The sequence below is a fragment of the Diabrotica virgifera genome, chromosome 9, assembly GCF_917563875.1.
Source record: "Diabrotica virgifera virgifera chromosome 9, PGI_DIABVI_V3a".
In the NCBI taxonomy this organism is placed as follows: Eukaryota; Metazoa; Arthropoda; class Insecta; order Coleoptera; family Chrysomelidae; genus Diabrotica; species Diabrotica virgifera.
This window is the reverse complement of record NC_065451.1, coordinates 203,718,584-203,742,141: the sequence shown is the minus strand read 5'-3', so window position 1 is coordinate 203,742,141 and position 23,558 is coordinate 203,718,584. Positions and strand designations below refer to the sequence as shown.

General features: G+C 32.4%; 1 protein-coding gene across 3 annotated transcripts in view; it reads left to right on the top strand.

Moving 5' to 3' along the window:
• Positions 1-23,342, top strand: part of LOC114329802 (nocturnin) — a 79,792-nt gene extending 56,450 nt beyond the window's left edge. For all 3 annotated transcript variants that reach the window (XM_028279024.1, XM_028279027.2, XM_028279029.2), the window contains 5 exons: positions 10,106-10,326; positions 10,805-10,870; positions 12,248-12,369; positions 19,531-19,737; positions 22,688-23,342. In XM_028279024.1, the coding sequence (XP_028134825.1) occupies positions 10,106-10,326; positions 10,805-10,870; positions 12,248-12,369; positions 19,531-19,737; positions 22,688-23,191 (1,120 nt within the window). In that variant the 3' untranslated portion in view covers positions 23,192-23,342. The remainder of the gene's footprint in view (positions 1-10,105; positions 10,327-10,804; positions 10,871-12,247; positions 12,370-19,530; positions 19,738-22,687) is intronic.
• The last annotated feature ends 216 nt before the right edge of the window (positions 23,343-23,558 follow it).

Sequence of the window (23,558 nt, the reverse complement as noted above, 5' to 3'; positions counted from 1 at the left end):
ATATTTCTACAAGTTTTTTCGTAGGATGCACAGTTTTCGAGATAAACGCGGTTGAACTTTAAAAAAATCGAAAAACTGCAATTTTTGAACCCGAATAACTTTTGATTAAAAAATAAAATAGCAAGTCTGCTTACCGCATTTGAAAGTTTAAGTCAAATTATATCGGTTTTGATTATTTGCATTGGTAAAAATTTATTTTTTTATTGTTTAACAAAGCTATAAACACGTAGGGTTTCCCGTGCTTTTACATGCGTTTTAACGCATGTAACGTAGAAATAGTCTTGATTGCACTAGTACCTATTCTACCTACTCGTTCGATTTTAAATGAGAAATCATAGAAACATCACTCACGCACTAGTTGTTTGTAGCTTTGTTTAACAATAACACAATAAATTTTTAGCAATGCAAATAATCAAAACCGACATAATTTGACTTGAACTTTCAAAGGCGCTTAGCAGAATTGCTATTTTATTTTTTAATCAAAAGTTATTCGGGTTTAAAAATTGCAGTTTTTCGATTTTTTGAAAGTTCAACCGCGTTTATCTCGAAAACTCTGCATCCTACTAAAAAACTTGTAGAAATATTTTTTGCTTAAAATGACCCAAAAAATACAAAATATTGTTTTGTTTTGCCAAAAATCGCTGTTATTTGATTCCTCAAGTTCTTGGTCTATAACAATCTTATCGACATCCGGATCAACTGTTACCCAAAAAATTCGTTTTCTACGGGTCAAAATACATAAAAAAACTTGGGTAAGTCCATCTGAATTAACGAGGCCGTTGTACCCCCCCTGGCGACAGGACTATTAATTTCTATGGGGTATTTACAGATTCCGAAAAACCATTTACTTATTAACTATTTTTATTGTTCTGTTCATGGCGCAAACCCGGATTACGGAACACTTTATGGCTTATAGAAAAAACCATCGTTAACTTCTATTCACTGTACCAGCACTATTCACTTGTTATACTTATACAAAAGATTATTTATGACTAAGATTACCTTAGGTTAATTCCAGGCAGTTCGGAGTATTTTTACTTTCTATAATCTCTGAAATATTGATTTCATCGTACATTTAATATCTCTACTCCTCAATTTTCAATCCCATAATAATATCTATGTACTTCTGGCTCTGCCCCACAGTGTCTTACCATTGACTGCCTTGATTGTTGCATTCTTTTTGTCCTCTCTGTGCCAAGTAGTGCTTCTGCCGCGTATGTAATTATTGGTCTGATGATGTTTTGCAAGTCTTGCTTTTACTTCTTCATTTTCTTTCCGATATTTTTATTTCTCCATATTGTTTCATTTAGGCAATCTGCGGCTCTGTTTACTTCATTTTCCACTTTTGTTTCGAACTTTCCGTAGTAGTGATGTTGAAAAAGTAACTATTCGTTACAAAGTACTCGTTACTTACGAATACCGAAAGTAACGATTACTATACAGAGAGGCAAATCGTTACTTTGATTACTCTGATTACTTTGTTACTTCGTACCAATCGTATCAGAGCTAATAAAGACTATTGTATCTACTTTGATTACTTTGATTACTCTGATTACTTCGTTACTTCATACCAATCGTATTAGAGCCAATAACGACTATTGTATCTAATTTGATTACTTTGATTACTCTGATTACTTCGTTACTTCATACCAATCGTATTAGAGCGAATAACGACTATTTTATCTACTTTGATTACTTTGATTACTCTGATTACTTCGTACTTCGTGAAGCAAAATACCTACCTACTGAGAAATACGATTCTCGATATGATTACCGGTATCTACTCAAATTCAAAAGTAACAAAAGTAATCATAGTAATCAAATCATTTTTATCCCTTAAGAGGATCGGTACGTATTTTCGGCTGCAATGCTATTCAAATGGGGATTCATTTTTTTCAAATCCTGAGAAAACTAATAAGTATTTTTGAAAAATTTAAACGCAGAATGAAAGATTACGTTATTAGCGAGGGCCGAAAGTCCCTGAGAACTTCTATAATGTTTATTTTAATAAGTTACAGGGGTGAAAAAACTAAGAGAAAATTTAATGTGATATTTAATTTCAAATATCTCATTCAAAATAAACTTTTTATTTATTCTAAGGGACTTTCGGCCCTCGGTAATAATTTAGTCTTTCATTCTGCGTTTAAATTTTTCAAAAATATTTATTGGTTTTTTCAGGATTTGAAAAAAATGAACACAATGCCGTGGTAATATTTTCCAAATCTGTCTTTGCCTTACAACGCACTCAACCGAATATAATATTGTCAGCATATATTGTCAGTCAGACACTGACAATCAGTGACAATTTTAAATATTTGACATTGCATCGGGAATATTTTGAGAAATTGATTAAATATTATTGATATATAGTGTATTTGATAAATAATTGATTTAAGACGTGAACTTAATAAAAAGTTATTTATTGTGTATTATTTGTGGAAGATCCAAGCAGAGAATACATCAGATATATCCTGTGATCCAAGTATTTTGTTGTTAGAGATGTTCAAAATTGTAAGCGTTCCAAAATAACAACATATTATTATTAAAAAATCACTTTAACACTTTTCCTCTTTTCTCGATTGATTATTAGTTTTTGTTGTACAAATAAATTATTACAATCACTGAAAACATAGTTAGTGAAAAAATTATCACATTTATTAACTGAATTAATCATTTGCAATTATAAAAATAACAGTCATCCAAGAACATTCAAAAGCCATCTCTTTAAATTAATTATGACATTTTCAAGTAGAATGACATTCTAGTAATGTTTACATATCCACACCAGTGTGAATTTTACTACACGTAATTTGCCGTGTAAAGACAGAAAAAGTAAGGATACACGTAAAATATTTGCGAATTATGTACCCATAGCCTTAAACAGATTGGTGAAGGTCGTTGTTATATCGGAATACCTATACAAAATACCTACCTACTAAGAAATACGATTCTCGATATATTACCGGTACTCAAATACAAAAGTAACAAAAGTAATCATAGTAATCAAAGTAACGAATACTGTTAATGATTACTTTATACAAAAGTAATGATTTGTAACGAATACACGATCATACTATGTAACTATAATCAACATTACTATTCGTAGCTAGATAGTGCGATACCTAGATATTTACACTCCATTACTTGGTCTATTATCTGACCCTCCAGCTCAAATTACATCTAGTTGATTTGCTGTTTTAACCATGCATTTTTATTTTTTGGAGGAATTGTCCAGGTTCTGGCCGTTATATTAAATTGGTGGAATATCGTTATAAATCATATTAACTTCGACATATTAGTATTGCGTCATCTGCATAGAAGATTATTTTAGATTGTTTTTCTCCTATTTTGTATCCTTTTTTGTTCTTACTTCTTTTATTATTTCGTGATCAGGTTGAACAATAGAGAGCTCAGGGAATCCATTTACTATATCCCATTGCCAGCTTCAATTGGATCAGTTAGATTCCAAAATCCAGCATATTTGTAGTTAATTAGATTACCTACCTAGATAGGTATTCAGTTAGGTGGTATCCAAAAAAAAATTAAAATAATTTTGTGGTACATGACTCAAATAGGTTGAGAACCACTGAGTTAATCTACTCCTACTTTTACTTTTGTTGTTTTATTCTTATAGATATTTTAGATCGTTTTGATTATACTTACAGGAGGCTCTTTTGTGTACAATTAGTGGATACCGTCCTTTAATCTAACTCTGTCAAATGCCTTCTTAATGCCCACAAAACATAAATATGCCGGTCTGTTGTATTCTAAGGATTTCTCTTGCATTTGCGTCATTATAAATATAGCGTCGGTGCATGATCATCTCGACAGAAACCTTGTTGTTCTTCTGCTATTGGGACCGAGCAAGTTCGGTAAAGCGAAACCTCGTTGCATAGCTCGGCAACATTTTTCACACTTTTAATTATATTGGCCAATCATATTGGTCCTGTTACTGGTCAAGGCCATAGCCCAAAAAATTATAAGAAGAAAAAGTAATATTAAGGTTATGTTATTAAAAGGTAAACAATTGTATGTAGTAAATAAAATTAATTTTTAAAATGCACTACTACAAGCAAAATACATTTAATTAAATTTACTTTTATACATATAATAATTGCATATCATATCAATATTGTAGAGCAACATATAATTTTTCATCTACATTGGCAGTAGATATGAAATATACGTCAATTGTCAATTTGACAATTTCAATTGGCAATGAATTATTTAAGAAAGCTGCAAGATTTCTCCGCTATTCGCGCACGATATCCCCTCCTCGTATTCCCTCCAAGTACTTGCACACGGCGAATAAAGTTAGGATTTCATTCAATTTGATTGTTATCACTTATTATAATAGGTTGGTAATTTTAGGACCGGTTGTTCGAACGCTAATCAAAAATGGAATCAACTGATCAATATCAAATATTTAATTACTGTCACCAACTGTCAATGTCAACTTTGTTTGGGTTGCTGAAAACATTACAATTATTGTTGATTACAATTATGAGATTTATTAATCAATTATGTTAATAATTGTTATGTTAATTAATCAATTAATCAATGATGTTAATTATCATAATGATAATTAACATAATTGATTATAATCAACTGGTTGACGTACGAATGAGGAATGTTGTAATTTGATGGTTGTTAAGGGGACTTAATTATAATCAACTTCTTGATTAGCGTTCTTGATTAGTGCTTAATAAATTAATTCCTCTGTAGGGTCCGATTTGTCTCCCTTTTTGAAACGAGTATTAAGATGCTTGATCTCCTTTCTTATAGTATTCCACATTTTCATGCGAAACTAAAGTTTTTTGAACATTTTTGTTAAGGTTATTATTAATTTTCGAAAAATCGACTTTTGAAGCTATTTTTGCAATAACAGCAACATATTAACAAAAATCACTTTACAAACTCTCATTTGAAATGATTTTCTATACTTTTTCAGTCAAATTTTTTCACTTTTCCATATAATTTTCCGGTCTTCGCCTTTAGTATCTATTTAAAATCAAGTAGTGATCTTATAATAATATGTTGTTTATAAATAAATAATTACGTTTAATCTTTTGCATATTTTGTTGGGTTCCGGTGAATTCGTAACTATTTTAATCCCCCATCCTAATTACAGGCCAATTGGTAACTCTGGCCCTCAGGTAATTTTTCGGTAACCAACCAACTACCGGTGAATTCGTAACTAAATAAAGGTACCTATAATCTTTTAGACTTAAACAAACATATGAAAAATCTCTTTGCTTTTAAATAATCAGATGGATTTAAATAATTTATCATTGCTAAACATCTAAATATTGAATTTACAATTACTTGATAAAAACCAAGCTCGTGTATAGCTATACTTGATGGAAATAATATTTATAACTTATAACACGTGTTAATGAAACACTATAATATTGTTTCAATTATTTTATTAAGATATTTCAATTTTTGCTATTTTTTATAGGTACATAAATGCAAATACATATAATGTTTTTAAGCAAACCAAGAAACATTCGGTTTAGATTTAAGGTATTAGATTTAATCAATGGTTTCGAATTTCGAATTCACCTGAAGAAAGTTTTGAGTTGGCAGGTCAGGTAATAGAAAAGTTACGAATTGGCCGGTGGACATTTTGATTTGAAAATTTTTGTCATTAAAAGTTACGAGTTGGCGCGTGTCCATTTTGTTTATTACTTACCTATGCAAAAAATTTATAAAAAGCAGTCGTTGTACCTGTATCAAAGATAAAGGCTGTCACGAAAAAAGCTAATTATTTATTTATCTTGCTGGTTTCTCTGGTCTAGTTTAGTACCTAAATGAACCAAATTTAGTATTTTATAATATAGTTTTTTTAGTACCTACTGCTTTTTTGTATAGCGTAATTGTTTTGTGTCTAATATATTAGTCTGTTATCTGTGCGATTGCTGTAACTGTAAACAATTATTTGTTATTTGACAAACAAAACATAAACAATTTGCGATATTTACGATTTCAACTCAGTTCTTTGAAAACTCATTTTACACAAAAGATTAAATGCCAACTTTGAACCTTCTAAGAAATACAACCTGAATAACTCATAAATAATGTAGGAAAATTAAGAATGCTTTGTAAAGAGTACTCTTTTAAGACCAAGGCCATAGGTCGCAACAATAATTGTTTATTCGTTTAGTCAATAGCTTAGAAAAAATATTTTTTAATAATATCCAAAAAGTTTAAAATCACAAAGATACGTAAGACGTAGTCATCAAAACATCTTAAACCATCTGAAAATGCGAGCATTGTCATAACGAAAACTTTGTTTATTTACGTATTTAAATTCATAATATGGAAAATTGCTATTATGAAAAGTTGTTTAGAACTAATAATTATGTTTTAATGTGCAATTATATTCTTTTTCTCATGATCATCTTTCAGTGCGTCACAGTTTTTCGATTTCTCTCTAACGCATTAAATTGTATGTGACAGAAAAAAAGGCACGTCTGGGAATACTTCGGTAATTATTCTAGTTCGGTGATTATTCTAGTTGTCGATAGATGGCGCCATAATCAAAAAAGAATTATTTATTAAATAAAATAATAATATTATCAATATAATCTGTACAATTTATAAGACTATACAAATGAAAGAAAATACCATTTTATAAATGCAATAGACACAATTGATTTGGTTTTATTCCAAATTGAAAATAAAATTTGACAACTGTCAGATTTAACTAAAATGTCACGTTAGAATAAATGTCATAAATGTGTATTATCACGGACTTACCTTTTTTTCTATAATTTGTGACGCACTGAAAAATGTTCATGAAAAGGAGAATATCATTCTAATTTAAATGTTATGAACTATAAAGGCACTTTACTCTTGATCGAAATTCATATTTTTTATATACCTCGTATAAAATTAATAAAATTTTACATATGATGGTTGCATCATAAATCTTAGACCACGAAGCGCTTTTTATGAAGAATAACTTTTCTTCGTCAAATTTAAAATAAAAGAGTTATAAATGAAAATGTTGTTGGTATCCATTTGAGAAAAATCTTAAAATATTTTTTTCCATTAGAAGGATGTAATTGCACATATCAGGCCATAATTTTTTATTCCAAACAATATTATTTCATGTAGTCGGTTCGCTAAACTCAGACACAACTGGCTAGTGATTTTAGTCAATAATTTTGCCAACTTGGCAAAAAAAATAATTACTAAATAATTAGGTAATTTTGCCAATTTTGGCAAAATTCGCAAAAAAGAAATAAGTTACCTACTAAAATCACTAGCCAGTTGTGTCGAGTTTAGCGAACCGACTATAATAACAATTTTCATTTCATAACGAATGGACAGTCCATTTATCATTAAAAGGGAGGGCGTATACTCGTATAAACCTTTTTAAAGCGGTTAATAAATTATTGCTTTCAAAATATACTCAAATTGTATTTTCGTACATCTTATTTATTTTATATAATACCTAATTAAATTCACTATCAAATGTCATTGATATTTTATTAATACTTAATTTAAAATTTAGTTTGACATTCACGAAGTGTCAAACTCAAATAATGTAAATAACCTATGCTTTGCTTAACAAATCGAGAGTCAAAAACTAGCCTACTTACTATCAACGATTTCAGCTGAGGTGTAGTGTGTCGGAAGAAAATAAATGGATTGTGACGTCACATTTTAGACTTTGAGGGCGATTATCTCGAAGACGGTTAGAGATATCGAAATGTCGTTTTCAGATTTGGATTCAGAAGAAAAAACTACATAAGAATCCATCGATAAATCTGATCTGAGTATTGTAGAAGCGGCAACGTAATAATACACACGCTTTTGCGAATTTATAAACGAAAAGTTTTAGTTGAAAATAATGAATATTTCACTGATCGAAAACGCACGTACACAGAGTAAACACATATGTATATAGTATACTACCAACATATTAAAATAAGGTCGCAAGTCCAATTATTCGGTAGATACAGATCAGATACTTCAACGAGGGGTTAACAAGAAGAAAATAAGCTAGCAGTCGGTGTATAATAATGGCATGTACATGTATGAATTTATTAATATGATTTCAGTTACGTGGACTTTTTTATTTTTTATTTATTTATTTATTGTTCATACATATGACCTGGCCTTTAGTGACTAATCCAGGTCGTTTTTTTCCTGATGAGATTACAGATATTTTTTTTATATTTTTAAATTTTTTACTAAACTACTAAATCTATTTTTACAATTAATAATTTGCCATAATCTATTAATTACATTTAACAAATTTAAAGAAGCAATATATATTTGTTAAAATATTTTTGGTACTATCAACTCCCTTCTAAGTTATAAAGACAGTCCCTCTATTTTCAGAAGAGAATTGGTAGTTTTTTTTTATAATTTAATAAATTATTATTATTATTTATTTATTTTATATTGAATTATTATTATTATAATTGTGAATATCTATTTTTGAATTTATATTTTATTTTATTTATTTTAACTTTATCTTACTCAACTTCATCAGGGTTGGATTATTTGTTGCCTTCTTCTATTATTATAAATTTCTTGTTGTTTTTTAGATATTATTTCTGTTAGATTGTTTAATATTCCAAAATATTCTTCATTTTGTAATATATCTCTTATTTCAATTCTTTCTAATCTTCTTCTCATTTCTCTAGAAGATTAGAAAGAATTGAAATAAGAGATATATTACAAAATGAAGAATATTTTGGAATATTAAACAATCTAACAGAAATAATATCTAAAAAAAACAACCAGAAATTTATAATAATAGAAGTTACGTGGACTGTATGTTTAGGTTGGTGGTTCAAGTGGAAATTAAGAAAGGGATTATGATATACAGACAATGTTATAAGTTCGAAAAAAATCTTACCCATGTCCTGTGTCACTGTTCACTGTTCGCGTTTTGATCAAACACATGTGCGGTTTTCACACGCGGTGTCACAACTGTTCCGTGCAAGAGTTTTAATTGTTCTTAAGAGTTTAACGGTTATTTTATATCGGATTACTGTCTTAGACTATTGCATATAGAGAATAAGAGCGTGTTTTTAACGATAATGGCACCGAGAGTAAGGTCCAACTGATATAAATGTGTTGCACATGGGAACTAACACAAGAACAATCTTTTCGATTAGGCTGGTAGCGCCAGACAGACGGAATATATTTTTTGTTCCCAAAATGTCCAGCAAAATTGTCTGCATTGGGAGGGATGCAATTAAGTAGGGATGAACTAGGTATTGTTAGTCACGGTTGGATTAAGGAATTGTTTAAAATTGAGGATGAAAATTATTGGGTTTCATACAGTAAAAAATATAAGATTATTTTTTGCATGTGAAGAATTGAACATTGGGGTTGTGTCACTATCTCATACATCACTGACATTAGAAAATGTAGGCTACGTCCATTTTTTTTCTTCATCTCTGGAAGCCATCTAATCTACACCAGCCATGTAGCAGCCGATTGGATTATCGTAAATTGGATTATCGTATATCTTTCATCTCCTATTATACAAGTAGTCAGGATTTTGATAGATCTGCTATTATCATCATCAGTAGCTCGACAAATCTTTATGGATCCTGGTTTGTTCTAGGATTTCCCGCCATTCTGTTCTGTTCCTTGCTTTGTTTTTCCATTTAGCAATCTTCAGTGATTTCTTTTCAGATCTTGTTCCACTTTCTCCATGTATCTAAGTTTTGGTCTTCCCTTTGACCTTCTCCCTACTGCTATATAGACCTGCTATATCCTATATATAAACCCTCGCCAATCTCCAATGGAACTTTTTATTTGACCCTGGTAAATCTAGAGACCAATCAATTAGATAAAAAATTGAAGCATATTGACCCTTCTCATAGCCACAGGAAGCTCTGTTAATGTGCTGAATGTTCGGCTATAAGACCCTGATTGGGATCTATTTGGGGCAGAGATAGAGTTCGTGATCGGTACCGACGAATTGAGTTTTGAATAAATGCCCCATTCGCTCTGTTTTTAGCAAATTATCTGTTCTCAAAGCAGATAAACTGACTGACGAAAGTCATAGATAATTTAAAGGTTAGAACATAAAAGTATGTACTAAAAATTGATCTTCTTTTCTTTCTTACAGAATGGGCAGTTTCACATCGACTCCAAGGATCCTCAACGAAGACATTCTAGACCATGACGTCAACCACCTTCCTAAAAACATAAGCAGAACGGAGTTGTTGCAACATTGTCAGCGTCAACCAAAAATACAACCCATGGTGAAGAGAATGTTTCGGAAAGCTAGACCATCTTCAGATTTCAACTGTGGGGTCAAAGTCAAGAAGTTGAATGCTGTATCAAGAGGTAAGATAATTTATTGTATCGTTTTCATATGTCAGTCGTTTTGACCAAACATCTCTCCAGGCTTCCCTTCACGCACGGTCCCCAAGCATCTCTTTCCTTAGGTGCGCTCCTCCAGTTATTCACCCTTAACATCTCCCCAGTATCGGTTTTCACTTTATTCATCCACCTCTTCCTTGGAAAGACATTTTAGCCTATTTAATATGTGAGTTATTTATTTCTAGATCTCTATACGACATAATTTACCGAATAAAAGAGTTTAAAAAGATTGAACTATGTCTTACAATAGTGCAAATAATAAATATGTACAATTAAAAAATATGTAACTTTAAAAAATCTAAATAATAACTTACTCTAATAGTAGATTTTTCGAGTCATAACTTTACTTACGGATCATCTCAGACTTTTCAATACTTTATCTCCATTCATTTACTATTTATCATATATAATCATTATTATTAATTCTGATGATTTATTTTAGCATGCAGTGAATATACGTCTGGTCCCCACAATATTCGAGTATTACAATGGAACATTTTGTCCCAAGGTAAGTCAATTTGTTTTATTTGAGCTTTGTGAGATGTTTCGGAAAGGAAGAGTTCTGTGAATTTTTTAGTTTGATTAGACCACCGCGAAGGAAATCTGTCTCTTTGTCTTCTGCCTTCAACTCTGGCTTGGACTATCAGTCTTAGTGTGCCTTCTTTGCTTTTAGTGATATGACCAAAGTACTTCAAAACATTTCATTTATTTAGATACATCCATTCAATCAATATGTAGCGTCACTACGGAGCAATTATTATTAAACTTTCGATAGAGTGCATACTATATACGTTAAATTGTATTAACACTCCCGGGTCTAGTGCTAAATAAAGCTGTATATTTTGGGATTGGTGTTTCACTTACACACAGAAGTCCAACCTGCTCCTGCAACGATTCAAGGCTCAGCTAGCTGATCCTTTTCATGGTGCTTTGAATCAACATAACAATATACTCGTATGTATATGGTTTACAATACTATAAAGTACATGAGAATTAAGAAAACGCAAAACAGTTTTCAAAAGTGGCTATATGCTGTGATGTATAGGTCCAGAGACAGAGATGCACATTTAAAAACTCTTCAGCTATTTAAAAAATTGTGTGTCATCAAATCAAGTATAGCGGGGAGTACGTCAAGAGATACTATGTATATCGAAGTCGAAGCTGTTCGCTACGCTTTTGTGATATCATCATCATCATCATCAATCAAACCCTTCTTCTTCTTCTTTCAGTGCCTATTCGTTTCGAATATTGGCGATCATTCTGTCTATAATTATTTTATTAACTGATGCTTTAAATATATTAGTTGTTGTTGTGGAGAACCATTTCCTCAGGTTATTTAACCATGATATTCTTCTTCTCCCAGTTCCTCGCTTTCCGAATACTTTACCTTGAAGGATTACCTTCAGTAATCTGTATTTAGGGCCGTTTCTCATTATGTGTCCGAGCCACTTCTCGAAGACTTCAAGTTTTTATTCCATTACTTCAGTGAGTGTCCAGGATTCAACTCCGTAATACAATATTGAGAAAATCGTAGGAGCCTTATCAAACTAATAGTACCTAATCAAACCCAATTTGTCCATTATTAGACATAGGCCATTTCCATCTTCTTCTGCTCTGAGCCTCTGCTATCCAATTGATCACAATTCTTTTGAGGTCGTCGATTCATCGCATTGGGCTCTTCCCCGATCATCGGTGGTCTGCCCGTGGTTTCCACTCAAGCAATTTTTTTACTTGCCATCTTTTATTCTTGCAACATGTCACGCCCATCTCCACTTTTGCCTTGTAATGCGTTCGATAATATCTTCAACTACGGTGGGATCATTAGTTCACATATCATTAGATACATTTTAAATTAACAGAATTATCATAATTTTCTTCTTTTTAGCTTTGGGACAAATGAACGACAACTTTGCCAAATGTCCAGATGAGGCTCTGGAATGGAATTCCAGAAGGTATCTTATTATAGAAGAACTGGTAGAGTATTGCCCCGACATCATTTGCTTGCAGGTATGAATTTTTATGTTTTTAATATCACATTCTGTATTAAGTTAAATTACGACCAATTAAAATTATGAAATAAATGTATATTGTGTAAGTTTTCAATCCAATAGCACAAAAAATAACATTAAAAATATTACTCTACATTCCACCAGATTGAAAACAATGGGAACCTTCTTTGGTTACACCTCCGAGGCTTCTAAAATTTACAAGCCATAACGGATGCTGAGACTAAAGAAGATGAGGGAATTTTACAATTTATAATTCACGTCCTATCTGCTCAGCGCGGTAAAGTTCCAATGAGAGTCCCCTTCGTACTCCAGTCAGAGTAAACATGTAATCAAAAATGAATAACCATTTTCAATTTCGTTGCAACACGAAACTACAGCCGAATTATATCCTAGTTCAATAAGAGAGCGCAGCAAGCACCTCTACCGGTTTCGAAATTTATTAGTCTCATCAGGAGGCACACATGCAGCTCTCTCTGACCCAACAGGACAAACATGTTTACTTTGATTGGAGTACGAAGGGGACCATTCTCATTGGAACTTTACCGCGCTGAGCAGATGGGACGTGAATTATAAATTGTAAAATTCCCTCATTTTCTTTAGTCTCAGCATCCGTTATGGCTTGTAAATTTTAGAAGCCTCAGAGGTGTAACCAAAGAAGGTTCTCATTGTTTTCAGTCTGGTGGGATGTAGAGTAATATTTTTAATGCTATTTTATGTGCTATTACATTAAAAACTTAGACTTTTGCTAGCAGTTGCCGTTAGAGCACCCTGCCATTTTCGTTCGTTGCCATCCGTAACTGCACGCCGGTGTTTGTCCTGGTTGGGTAAGAGAGAGCAGCATATGTGCCTCCTGATGAGAGACTAATAAGTTTCGAAACCGGTAGAGGTGCTGGCTGCACTCTCTCATTGAACTAGGATATAATGCGGCTGTAGTTTCTTGTTGCAACGAAATTGAAAATGGTTATTCATTTTTAAATGTACATTGCTGATTCTGAAAAGTTGGCAAGGAAAATAGTTAATGTCATTCTTTCAGAAGAGTCGCGTAGCCCTGTTGGTTATGTTATGAGTGCTACAGATGAGTTTGGAATCCAGGGTTATTCCTAGATACTTACCTCATTGGTTCTTTCTAACTCACTAGGTTCATAAGGCTTTCTCTTATTAGTAAAGGCTACTAGACTGGCACCGTCTGGTATATCATTCGTCGCCATCATCATCATTCAATCTTAGCTTGTCCACTGCTGAACATATATCTCCCTCATAATTTTCCAACTTTTTCTATCTTTTACCTCTTGCATCCAGTTCCTATGACAACGTTATAGATCATCAGTCCAACGTGTTAGTGGACGACCTCTGCTTCGGTAGGCATCATCTCTTGATCTCCATTCCAGTATCCACTTTGTCCATCTGTTATCTGTCATTCGTTGTACATGATAATAATTCTAAGCTATCAGAACTGCATCGTCGGCATAGAATATTATCCTTATTTCTTTGTTTCCCATTAATTTGGTATACTTTTTTTTGTTTTTAATTTCATCCAATACGAGATTAAATGTAAGTGAGCTCAATTAATCTCTTTGTCTGATTCCAGTTGTTATGTCTATTGGTTTAGTTGTTTCTGTTTGAACTTTTACTTCGGATGAATGTTGAATGTATTTGCATCTTATGAATATACTTAAATATTGGTGAATGTGCTTGGATCTTTATAAAACCCATAATTGGAGCAGGATCTTCTTCTTCTTTATGTGCCACCTCCTCTAAAAAAGGTTGGCAACCATCATGGCCATTCTCACTTTTGATACCGCTGCTCTAAAGAGATCAGCAGAAGTGTAGTTACACCAAGCTCTCAAATTGTGGTAACCACGAGATGCGTCTGCGTCCAAGACTCGTTCTACCCTGTATTCCCTGTATTTTATTTTATATCTTGGAGCAGGATATAAAATAAAATATCTATCTATACAGGGTGTTTCATTGGGAAACGGAAATACTTTAATGGTGAATAGATGTCACCGAGCCGGTTCTAGATATAGTACATTTTTTGCCCTACAGACTTTTATAACCGAGTTACAGGGTGTTTTATCGATTTTGCCCATTTCTTTCCTAAGCCATAACTTTAGAACCACCCTGTATATTTTTCTGATATTTGGTACACATATGTCTCATTCAAAACCCAAACGACCGACATACTAAACATAAGAAAAATCCAGGTCTGGATTAACAAAAAATTATAAAGTAATTGTGACCTTAAAACAACACCCTGTATATTGAAATTTTGAAAATCTGTTTGCATATTTGAAAAGAGCACAAAAAAGTAAGTTTAATGGTTCGCTTCAATTTTTCGGCCAGACAATTTTATGACTTTCATTTTAAAATTATATTGAATTTTTTAAGAACTTTGACATTAAAAAGCAGGTATTATTAACTTTTAGTTATAAATTATTAAAGTTAATGAATAAATACTCATTTTAAAAATAATCAATACTTATTTACCACATTGGAACGACCCAATTACTAATGACAAGAAAAATCCAGGTCCGGATTAAGAAAAAAATACAAGGTAATTGTGACCTTGAACCAACACCCTGTATATTGAAATTTTGAAAATTTGTTCGTGTATTTTAAAAGAGCATAAAAACTGCGTTAAAAGGTGCATGTCAAATTTTTGCGCAGATAATTTAATTACGGCAATTTTGAAATAATATTGATTAATTCTGTCAAGGTCACAAGAAGCTACCAGAAAAATGAAGAACAATCCCAATGTACTTAGAAAATCGATTCGAAATATTTTAAAACGAGCAAGGAAATGCATCGAACAAATTGGCGGGCATTTTGAGCAACTGTTATAGTTCAAATATTTTTAATTCATGTTAAATTGTTGAATTGTAACGAATTTTTGTTTTATTAGATATAGCAGTTTTTTGAATTCTTTACTAAATCATTAAAATATCCCAATTCTCGCAATTCTAATTTTTAATGATGTGCATATAGCTACAAATCTAGAGAAAATATGAAACCAGCGTAGTAAATAAATATTAAGTATTTTTTTCTACAACCGTGTTAAAAATGCAATTTTTAGCACTCCATACGAGCGTTAAAAATGCTACTTTAAGGCACTAGTGCTTTAAAATATTTTAAGGCACTGCAGTTCTTATTGACCGTATAGACAATTTTGATGTAATGTCAAAAAAATATAAAAATGGAATGTCAGTTACGTTCAAGTAAAAGTTTTTTGTAGATATTGTCCTGTAATTACGTTTGTAAAAAAATATTGTATGATATGCGTGTTAAAAAGTACATTTTTAAGGCACTCATGTGAATTGCAGAACTCGCTATCGCTCATTCTGCCAACTTTCACATGCGTGCCTTAAACGTGTACTTTTAACACTTATACAGTACGTAAATCGTTCAGCTGGACATAGGGAACATACATTGTATATATTTAAATACATAAATACATACATTGTATTATATTGAGACACTTGTGGCAACTGAGCTCTTTCGATGACAATAAGGTTGTTAGCATTAAGAGACATTAACCTCAAAATTGACAACTCATCTCGACTGACACAAATAAACGTCAAAATATGACAATGTATTAGCTTAATATTTTTGGCGTAAGGGAATGGGAAAACTGTTTAGTTTTGAAATTAGTTTTTAAATAAAAAATGAAAAATTAAGGTACAATTATTAACTCATTAATCATAAACTTTGTTTTTGATTTATTTATGGACAGCCTTGCTTCAAAACTCACTCATTATATTCGTTCTAACAGCTCTACACCACCAAAAACTCACACTCGAACAGAAGCTTCAACTAACACATGTTAGCGGAGTTGCCATAATTTTCTCAGTGTATATTCCCTATGTCCAGCTCAACGATTTACGTACTGTATTATAAATAACTATTAAAATAAGTATTAATTCATTAACATTAAATTATTATTAAAAGTTAACAATATCTGGTTTTTAATCTCAGAGTTCTTTAAAATTTAAATATAATTTCAAATCGATGTAATTAAATCAACGGCAAAAAAATTAAAATAAGCCTTTAATCCCAATTTTTCATGATCTTTTAAAATGCGCAGACAAATTTTTAAAATTTCAATATACAGGGTGTTGGTTCAAGGCCACAATTACTTTGTATTTTTTTCTTAATCCGGACCTGGATTTTTCTTGCCATTAGTAATTGGGTCGTTCCAATGTGGTAAATAAGTATTGATTATTTTTAAAATGAGTATTTATTCATTAACTTTAATAATTTATAACTAAAAGTTAATAATATCTGCTTTTTAATGTCAAAGTTCTTAAAAAATTCAATATAATTTCAAAATTAAAGTCATAAAATTGTCTGGCCGAAAAATTGAAGCAAACCATTAAACTTACTTTTTTGTGCTCTTTTCAAATATGCAAACAGATTTTCAAAATTTCAATATACAGGGTGTTGTTTTAAGGTCACAATTACTTTATAATTTTTTGTTAATCCGGACCTGGATTTTTCTTATGGTTAGTATGTCGGTCGTTTGGGTTTTGAATGAAACATATGTGTACCAAATATCAAAAAAATATACAGGGAGGTTCTAAAGTTATGGCTTAGGAAAGAAATGGGCAAAATCGATAAAACACCCTGTAACTCGGTTATAAAAGTCGGTATGGCAAAAAATGTACTATATCTAGAACTGGGTCGGTGACCTCTATTCACCATTAAAGTATTTCCGTTTCCCAATCTCTAAGGTCTCGTCTTTCCATGACTTTGTCCACTTCATCCCTTCATGATCTTCGGGGTCTATCTCTTCTTCTCTTTCCTATTGGGTTCCAATCCGAAATCTTTGATATCAACCTTGTACGAACTGCTCTCGTCATATGTCTATGTTATAGTCAAAGCCCGAATCTCAGGCACTCCTAGGTTTGACTAGGCAATCCTCAGGTCTAGTCAAACCCCGATCAGGTATTCAAATGTCGTAATTTGTTAGATTAGGTTTAATAAAACGTCATTTTTTAATTTTAATGTTTAGTATTTTTATATTGTCGTAATTAAAATAAAAAAAAATTGTGTGTATTTTCACATGTTGAGACATTATTGCATTTAGAGTTGCACAATACGTTAGATCTTTACACTTACATAATCTTGAAGAGCATTTCTTATTGAAGTAGCATTTTATAAAGCCTTTTAATCCAAATTTAGAATTTTTGTAGTAATTTCTCTTAGAGACACTTTAACGTCTGAAACATCTGCGAAATTAAGAAAATTCCCTTTGCATTCTCTTATTTGATTTCTTGAAAAAAGTTTGTTTATTGTTTCGTTTTTGGTACCAACTCTATAATATAAACCGTAAATTATTTTATCTTGTATAATACCCAAAATATTTCGAGCATCTCCTTTGGCTGTATCTAAGCTAGGGATCAGTATTGTTACAGTTATTGTTACAGTTTTTCCGATCGAAATTGGACGATTTTTTTTCACTTAATTGTTCCATACCATTAGCCTGGGCATAAAGACCTTCAGTCGCCTTTCCTTTATTTATTTTAATCTTTTCTGTGTGTGCACAACGCATGCATGTAACTTTCCTTTCAAAACCTTCGTAGTATACACTAAGTGTGCTGTCAGCGTATACAACATGTACCACCTGACTACAAATTATGCACGTATTATGTGCGTGAGAGCTCTCTTTTAGGCAAATATAACAAACCACATCTGAAGAAGTAATCTGGATTGTTTGTCAATTTTCTTCCTCTCCAAGTGACGACGATCCAGGGGTTCGTTAATATTATGGTGATCTTTAGTTTTTTTCTCCTATTGCAATATCTTCTTTCACAGTTGACGATAAAACAATTGACGGTTTATATAGAGTTGGTATGAATATCAGTAATATCAGTTGGTATGAATATCAGTTGCTATCAGTAAAAATAAACACACTTTTTTCAAGAAATCAAATAAGAGAATGCAAAGAGAATTTACTTAATTTCGAATATGTTCCAGACGTTAAGCTGTCTCTAAGAGAAATTAGTACAGAAGATTCTAAATTTGGAGGACAAATGCTCTTCAAAATTATGTAAGTGTAAAAGCTCTAACGTATTGTGCAAATCTAAATGCCATAATGCCTCAACATGTGAGAATAAACACTAATTTCTTTATTTTAATTACGACAATATAAAAAGAATAAACATTAAAATTAAAAAATGACGTTTTATTAAACTTAATATAACAAATTACGACATTTTAATAGCTGATCGGGGTTTGACTAGTCAAACCCCGATTTCATAAAATTAAATTTCGACCTTTGCCTGACCAACTTAGTCTCTCCTAGGTTTGACTAGTCAAAGGCCGAAACTCTAATTTATTTCGGGCTTTGACTAAGACCGTCAGTCAGACCTGAGGATTGCCTAGTCAAACATAGGAGTGCCTGAAATTCGGGCTTTGACTATAACATCTATACCAAATTAAACGTTTTTCTTTGATATAGCTGAGTATGTCTTGTTCTACTGCCATTCTTCGTTTTCTCTCCACATTTCTAATGCGATCTATTTTTGTCACTCTGCAGCTTCTTCTCATGAACTCCATTTCAGTTGCTGTAATTTTGGACCTGTTTCGTGTGTTTATTACTCAATTCTCTACTCTATAGGTCATTACACTACGTACCAAGGTGTTATATATTATCTTCTGTGTATTTCTGGCAATCTGTTTACCACACAGTACCCCGTTCATTTGTTTAATACATGTTCTTGTTTGTGCTAATCTGCTGGTTATCTCTTGCTCGGTGGTTCAATTCTTTGAGAGTATGAATCCTATGAGAAGTATTTGAATTTTTTAGTGCCGTTAATTTCCCTATCATCGTCCATTTCCAAGTTTTTCACTGGTTCTTGTTCTGTTGTTAAATATTCGGTCTTTTCTACCTTTATTTCAAGTTCATTTTTTGTGTATTCCTCTTCAAATTTTCGGAGCATATAGGACAGAGCTTCTTCATCTTGAGCCGTTACCACTTGGTCATCTGCAAAACTTAATGTGTACAACAAGCTGCCCCTGATTGGTGTTCCCATCCCTTCAAATTTCCTTTTCCATGGTTTTAATATTTATTATAAATAAAATGCATTAGTATTACCGAATAATATTGTGATAAATATGTGATTAACTTGCTACATCTATTATTATTTGTATTTATTTTTAGGAAGTCGATCATTTCAACTTTTTAAGCCATATATTGGAGACGCAAGGATACACTGGCTTATTTTTCCCCAAACCCGACTCACCCTGTATATACCTCGATGGCAATAATGGACCTGACGGATGTGCTATTTTTTATAGAAAGGACAAATTCGAATTACTTGAGGCACAGACCAAAATTTTGGAGATATGGAAGGTTCAAAGTAATCAGGTATGTTAATTAACATAAAAAATACATTATTATGCTTTGTTTTAAAACCAGGAGGAGTAAACTAAAAAGACAGATTCACACCCGAGAAAGTCACTAGAAAAATCACCAAATACATCTTCTTTTTTGGTTGATCATGTCGGCCTTAGATGGTAATACATAAATATTATATTACACTAATATGTCGCTAAAGAGTTCTAAAGACAATTGTTTTTTATTTAAAAGTAGACTAAAAATCTAAAAATTAAAGGAATAACGCAGAAAACACAAAATGTCGCCGATATAACTTAATTAACCTATGAAATACCAATAGTGTAAAAATTTCATAACTGTCAATAGTGTTAAAAATTTCATCAAACTTTTCTGAGGTTCAACCGGTTACAAACAAGCATTACGGCGTGGTACATTTGAATTACTCCTCCTGGTTTAAAAACAGAGTATAGGTATATATTATGCCCTTTTCATAAATTTTCTCTTACTAATCGTTAAAATTCGATTTTCAATTTTGACTTCTGTTAATTTTGTTTCTTGTATGCAGGTGTTAAAATGTTGACAGGTTTTTTATTATGGCATTTAATTTATCTTCTAATGATTCTTCTTTTTACCAGGTTTTATACCAGGTTAGGTTTTGGGTTTTGGTCATCGTTCTTCTTTCATTCGCATTACATGCCCGTATCATAAAACTTGTTTGGATTCTATTGTATCTACGAAATTGTAAATCCTTCCTGTTCTTTTTCTTATTTCTTCATTTGGGATATGATCAAGTCTAGATATCAAACGCGCTGTTCCTAGGTAGTCCATTTCTACCACTTCCAGTTTTAGATTGTCCATTAGATTGTCATTTGTATTCGTAAACTAATTTTAGGAGACCAAAGCAGTTTAGTGCTTGTACTACATTTCAGCCATGTTGTATTTTCAGCTGAATGTCCCATTTCGATGTTCCTTCCTTCGCTGCCACTGTCCCTAGATATTTAAATTCTTCGCATTTTTTTATATCTCTAATCGAGACCTTTTAACGTGAGTCTATTTTTTCGTCATTTTGTCTAAAATATTCCATTTTGTTAATATTGATAGTGAGTCACCAATTCTTGTATTCTTATGTTTCAAAGTTTTGAACTTTCGAATCATATAAGCCCATGTCTTCCTCATCGTTTGCCATAATCACTTGATCGTCTGCGAAGAAAAGAATGTTATGTGTTTATTCCCAAGTTTTATTCACATTTCTGTGTATTTTCTCTTCCACTTCTTTAATGCTTCCTGAATACAGATTTTGAATACAGTTGGGGATAAAGAACATCCTTGTCTCAAGACTTTTGTGACAGGAAACGCGTCTGAAATTTTATTCTCCATTATAATGGCACTTCTTGTACTTATATACATGTTCGCTATAGCGTTGAAGTATGAATTACTTAGGGCTGCCTTCATCAATACTTCAAACAATCTTTTTAAGGGTACTCTATCATAGGCCTTCTCTAAGTCAACGAACGCCAAATGAGTCGGTAAAGTGGCTGTTTTTTTTTTCTATAATTTGTTGAAGTACAAATATATTATCAACACAAGACCTGCCAGCACGAAATCCACTCTGATCTTCTATTTTCTCATATTGGTTTTCGATTCGTTCTTTTATAAATAAAAGTTTCCAATAAACTTCCGTGTAGACACCACTACTGTATATTCCTACACCCAATCCTTCTGTAGTAGTAGGGAAGTAAAGTATGCTAAATTTGCAGTCACTCGAGCGTTATGGGGACCAATTGGGTTGTGATTATTAGGTCCTAAAATCAAAAAAAAAAATTAAGTAAAATTTTCCATTTTAGCGGGCGCTTGCCATTTTTTTTATTTATTTTCCATTTCAAACAATCGTTTTTTTCGATTATAGCGCCATCTATCCATAATTCGAAAAATGTCTCGAATAAAAATTGCTTATTTTTACGTAAACAATCCAAATCTGCAGTAAAAATTTGAAGGTCCCATTTAAGATTTTAAGGTATCCCCCACTCCGCCCTCGTGGGGAGTCGTATTTGGTACCATTCGATAGATTTTTCAAAAACATTTTGAAAGTGTATTTTGCAGTTTTTCGACCTGATGTTCATTTTGCGAAATATCGCGTGGTTTGTATTTAAAATTTTAAATTTACCCCCCACCCCCCTCCGTGGGGGGTCATGTTTAGTAACATTCGATAGATTTTTGAAAAATATTAAAGACGTATTTTTTAGTTTTTCGATCTGACGTTTATTTCGCGAAATATTCGCTTTTCTTTTGTAAAACTTTTTGACTCACCCATTTCCTTAAGCCTCGCTCAAATCGTCACAATTTTTAAATGTACACTCTCTTGCATGTACTTAACTTACCTTATCTTAATCTGACAATTTCGAGTATTTTTAACAATAGATATTTTTTTTTCGGGCCCCCTTAACGAACCTCCCTGTGTTAAGAGCCAATATATGGTAGAGTACATCTGCAGGGTACCAGAGGTTTCTCCCATATGATAACCTGACGCTCTCGAGTAACTGCAAAAATCCCCGCTTGGGCTCCCCTACCATAGTTTTAGATCTGTCTATGTACCTGGTGTATCTCTACAGCCTGGGTTATATGGTGCTTTGTCCATCTCTTTTCTGGGCAGATGTTCACCTAGAAAGGTACTTTTTAGGTCTGTATCTGGGTACCATATGATTAGAAGTCATCGTCCATACGGCATCCCCTATTTTATTTATGATATGTCTAGCATAGTGTTTAAGTGTGATGAATAAATGGGATTCACACACCCAAGATGTACAAAATATCAGTGGTTCTATGTGAGTCGCAAAATTATTTACGATACTCATTTCTGGTTATAGATATGACTGCGTTAAGAATGAACTGATATACAAATATACATATACATATCAGTTCATTCTTAACGCAGTCATATCTACGCACTCTCCAATATCTACTAAAATATTTTTATTTTTAGGTCGTTCTACTGACAATCTTAAAGATGAAAGAAACAGGCCAAAAAATCTGCGTCACCACAACCCACCTCAAGGCCAAAAAAGGAGCTCTACTGTCCACTCTTCGCAACGAACAAGGTAAAGATCTCCTCCAGTTTGTGAAAGCAAACAGCCAGGATCTTCCTTTGATTCTAGCCGGAGATTTCAACGCAGAACCTACTGAACCTATCTACTCAACCGTACTCGACAATCCTCTGAAGCTGGGTAGTGCTTATGCTGACTGTGATATTGATCCTACGATTTCCTCAGCTGAAAGGGAACCTTCGTACACGACGTGGAAGATCAGAGGTGAAGGAGAGGTCTGCCATACCATAGATTACGTGTTTTATTCCAAGAATAAGCTAGAACTAGAGGCCGTATTAGATATGCCGACGGGAGAGGAAATTGGAGAGAACAGAGTACCCAGCTTTTCTTACCCATCGGATCACTTTTCCTTAGTGTGTGATTTCAAAATAGGCCATAGTTAAGTTTAGGTTGTGATATATTTATTGATAGGTTTAGATGTATACTTTTGGGTTTTATTTTATATTAAAATAAAATCGGGACGGTACAAGGAGGTACAGCGATTAGGTTTTAGGGTGTAAATATGAATTCTGATAATATAATTGCTAATAAGTTTTTATTTTATTTATTAAACATTTATACTATTATATAATATATATAAGAACCGAGAGGTACTTACCACAATCAAATCTTGAACGTTGCAATACTTAGGACACATGATATGAAATCAATCCCTGTTATGAATAATACTTGGGAAGCGAAGTTCAGGAAGAAGAAGAAGTTCCTGGTTAAATAACCTCAAAGCCTAGTTCAACGGTCACCAGTTAACGG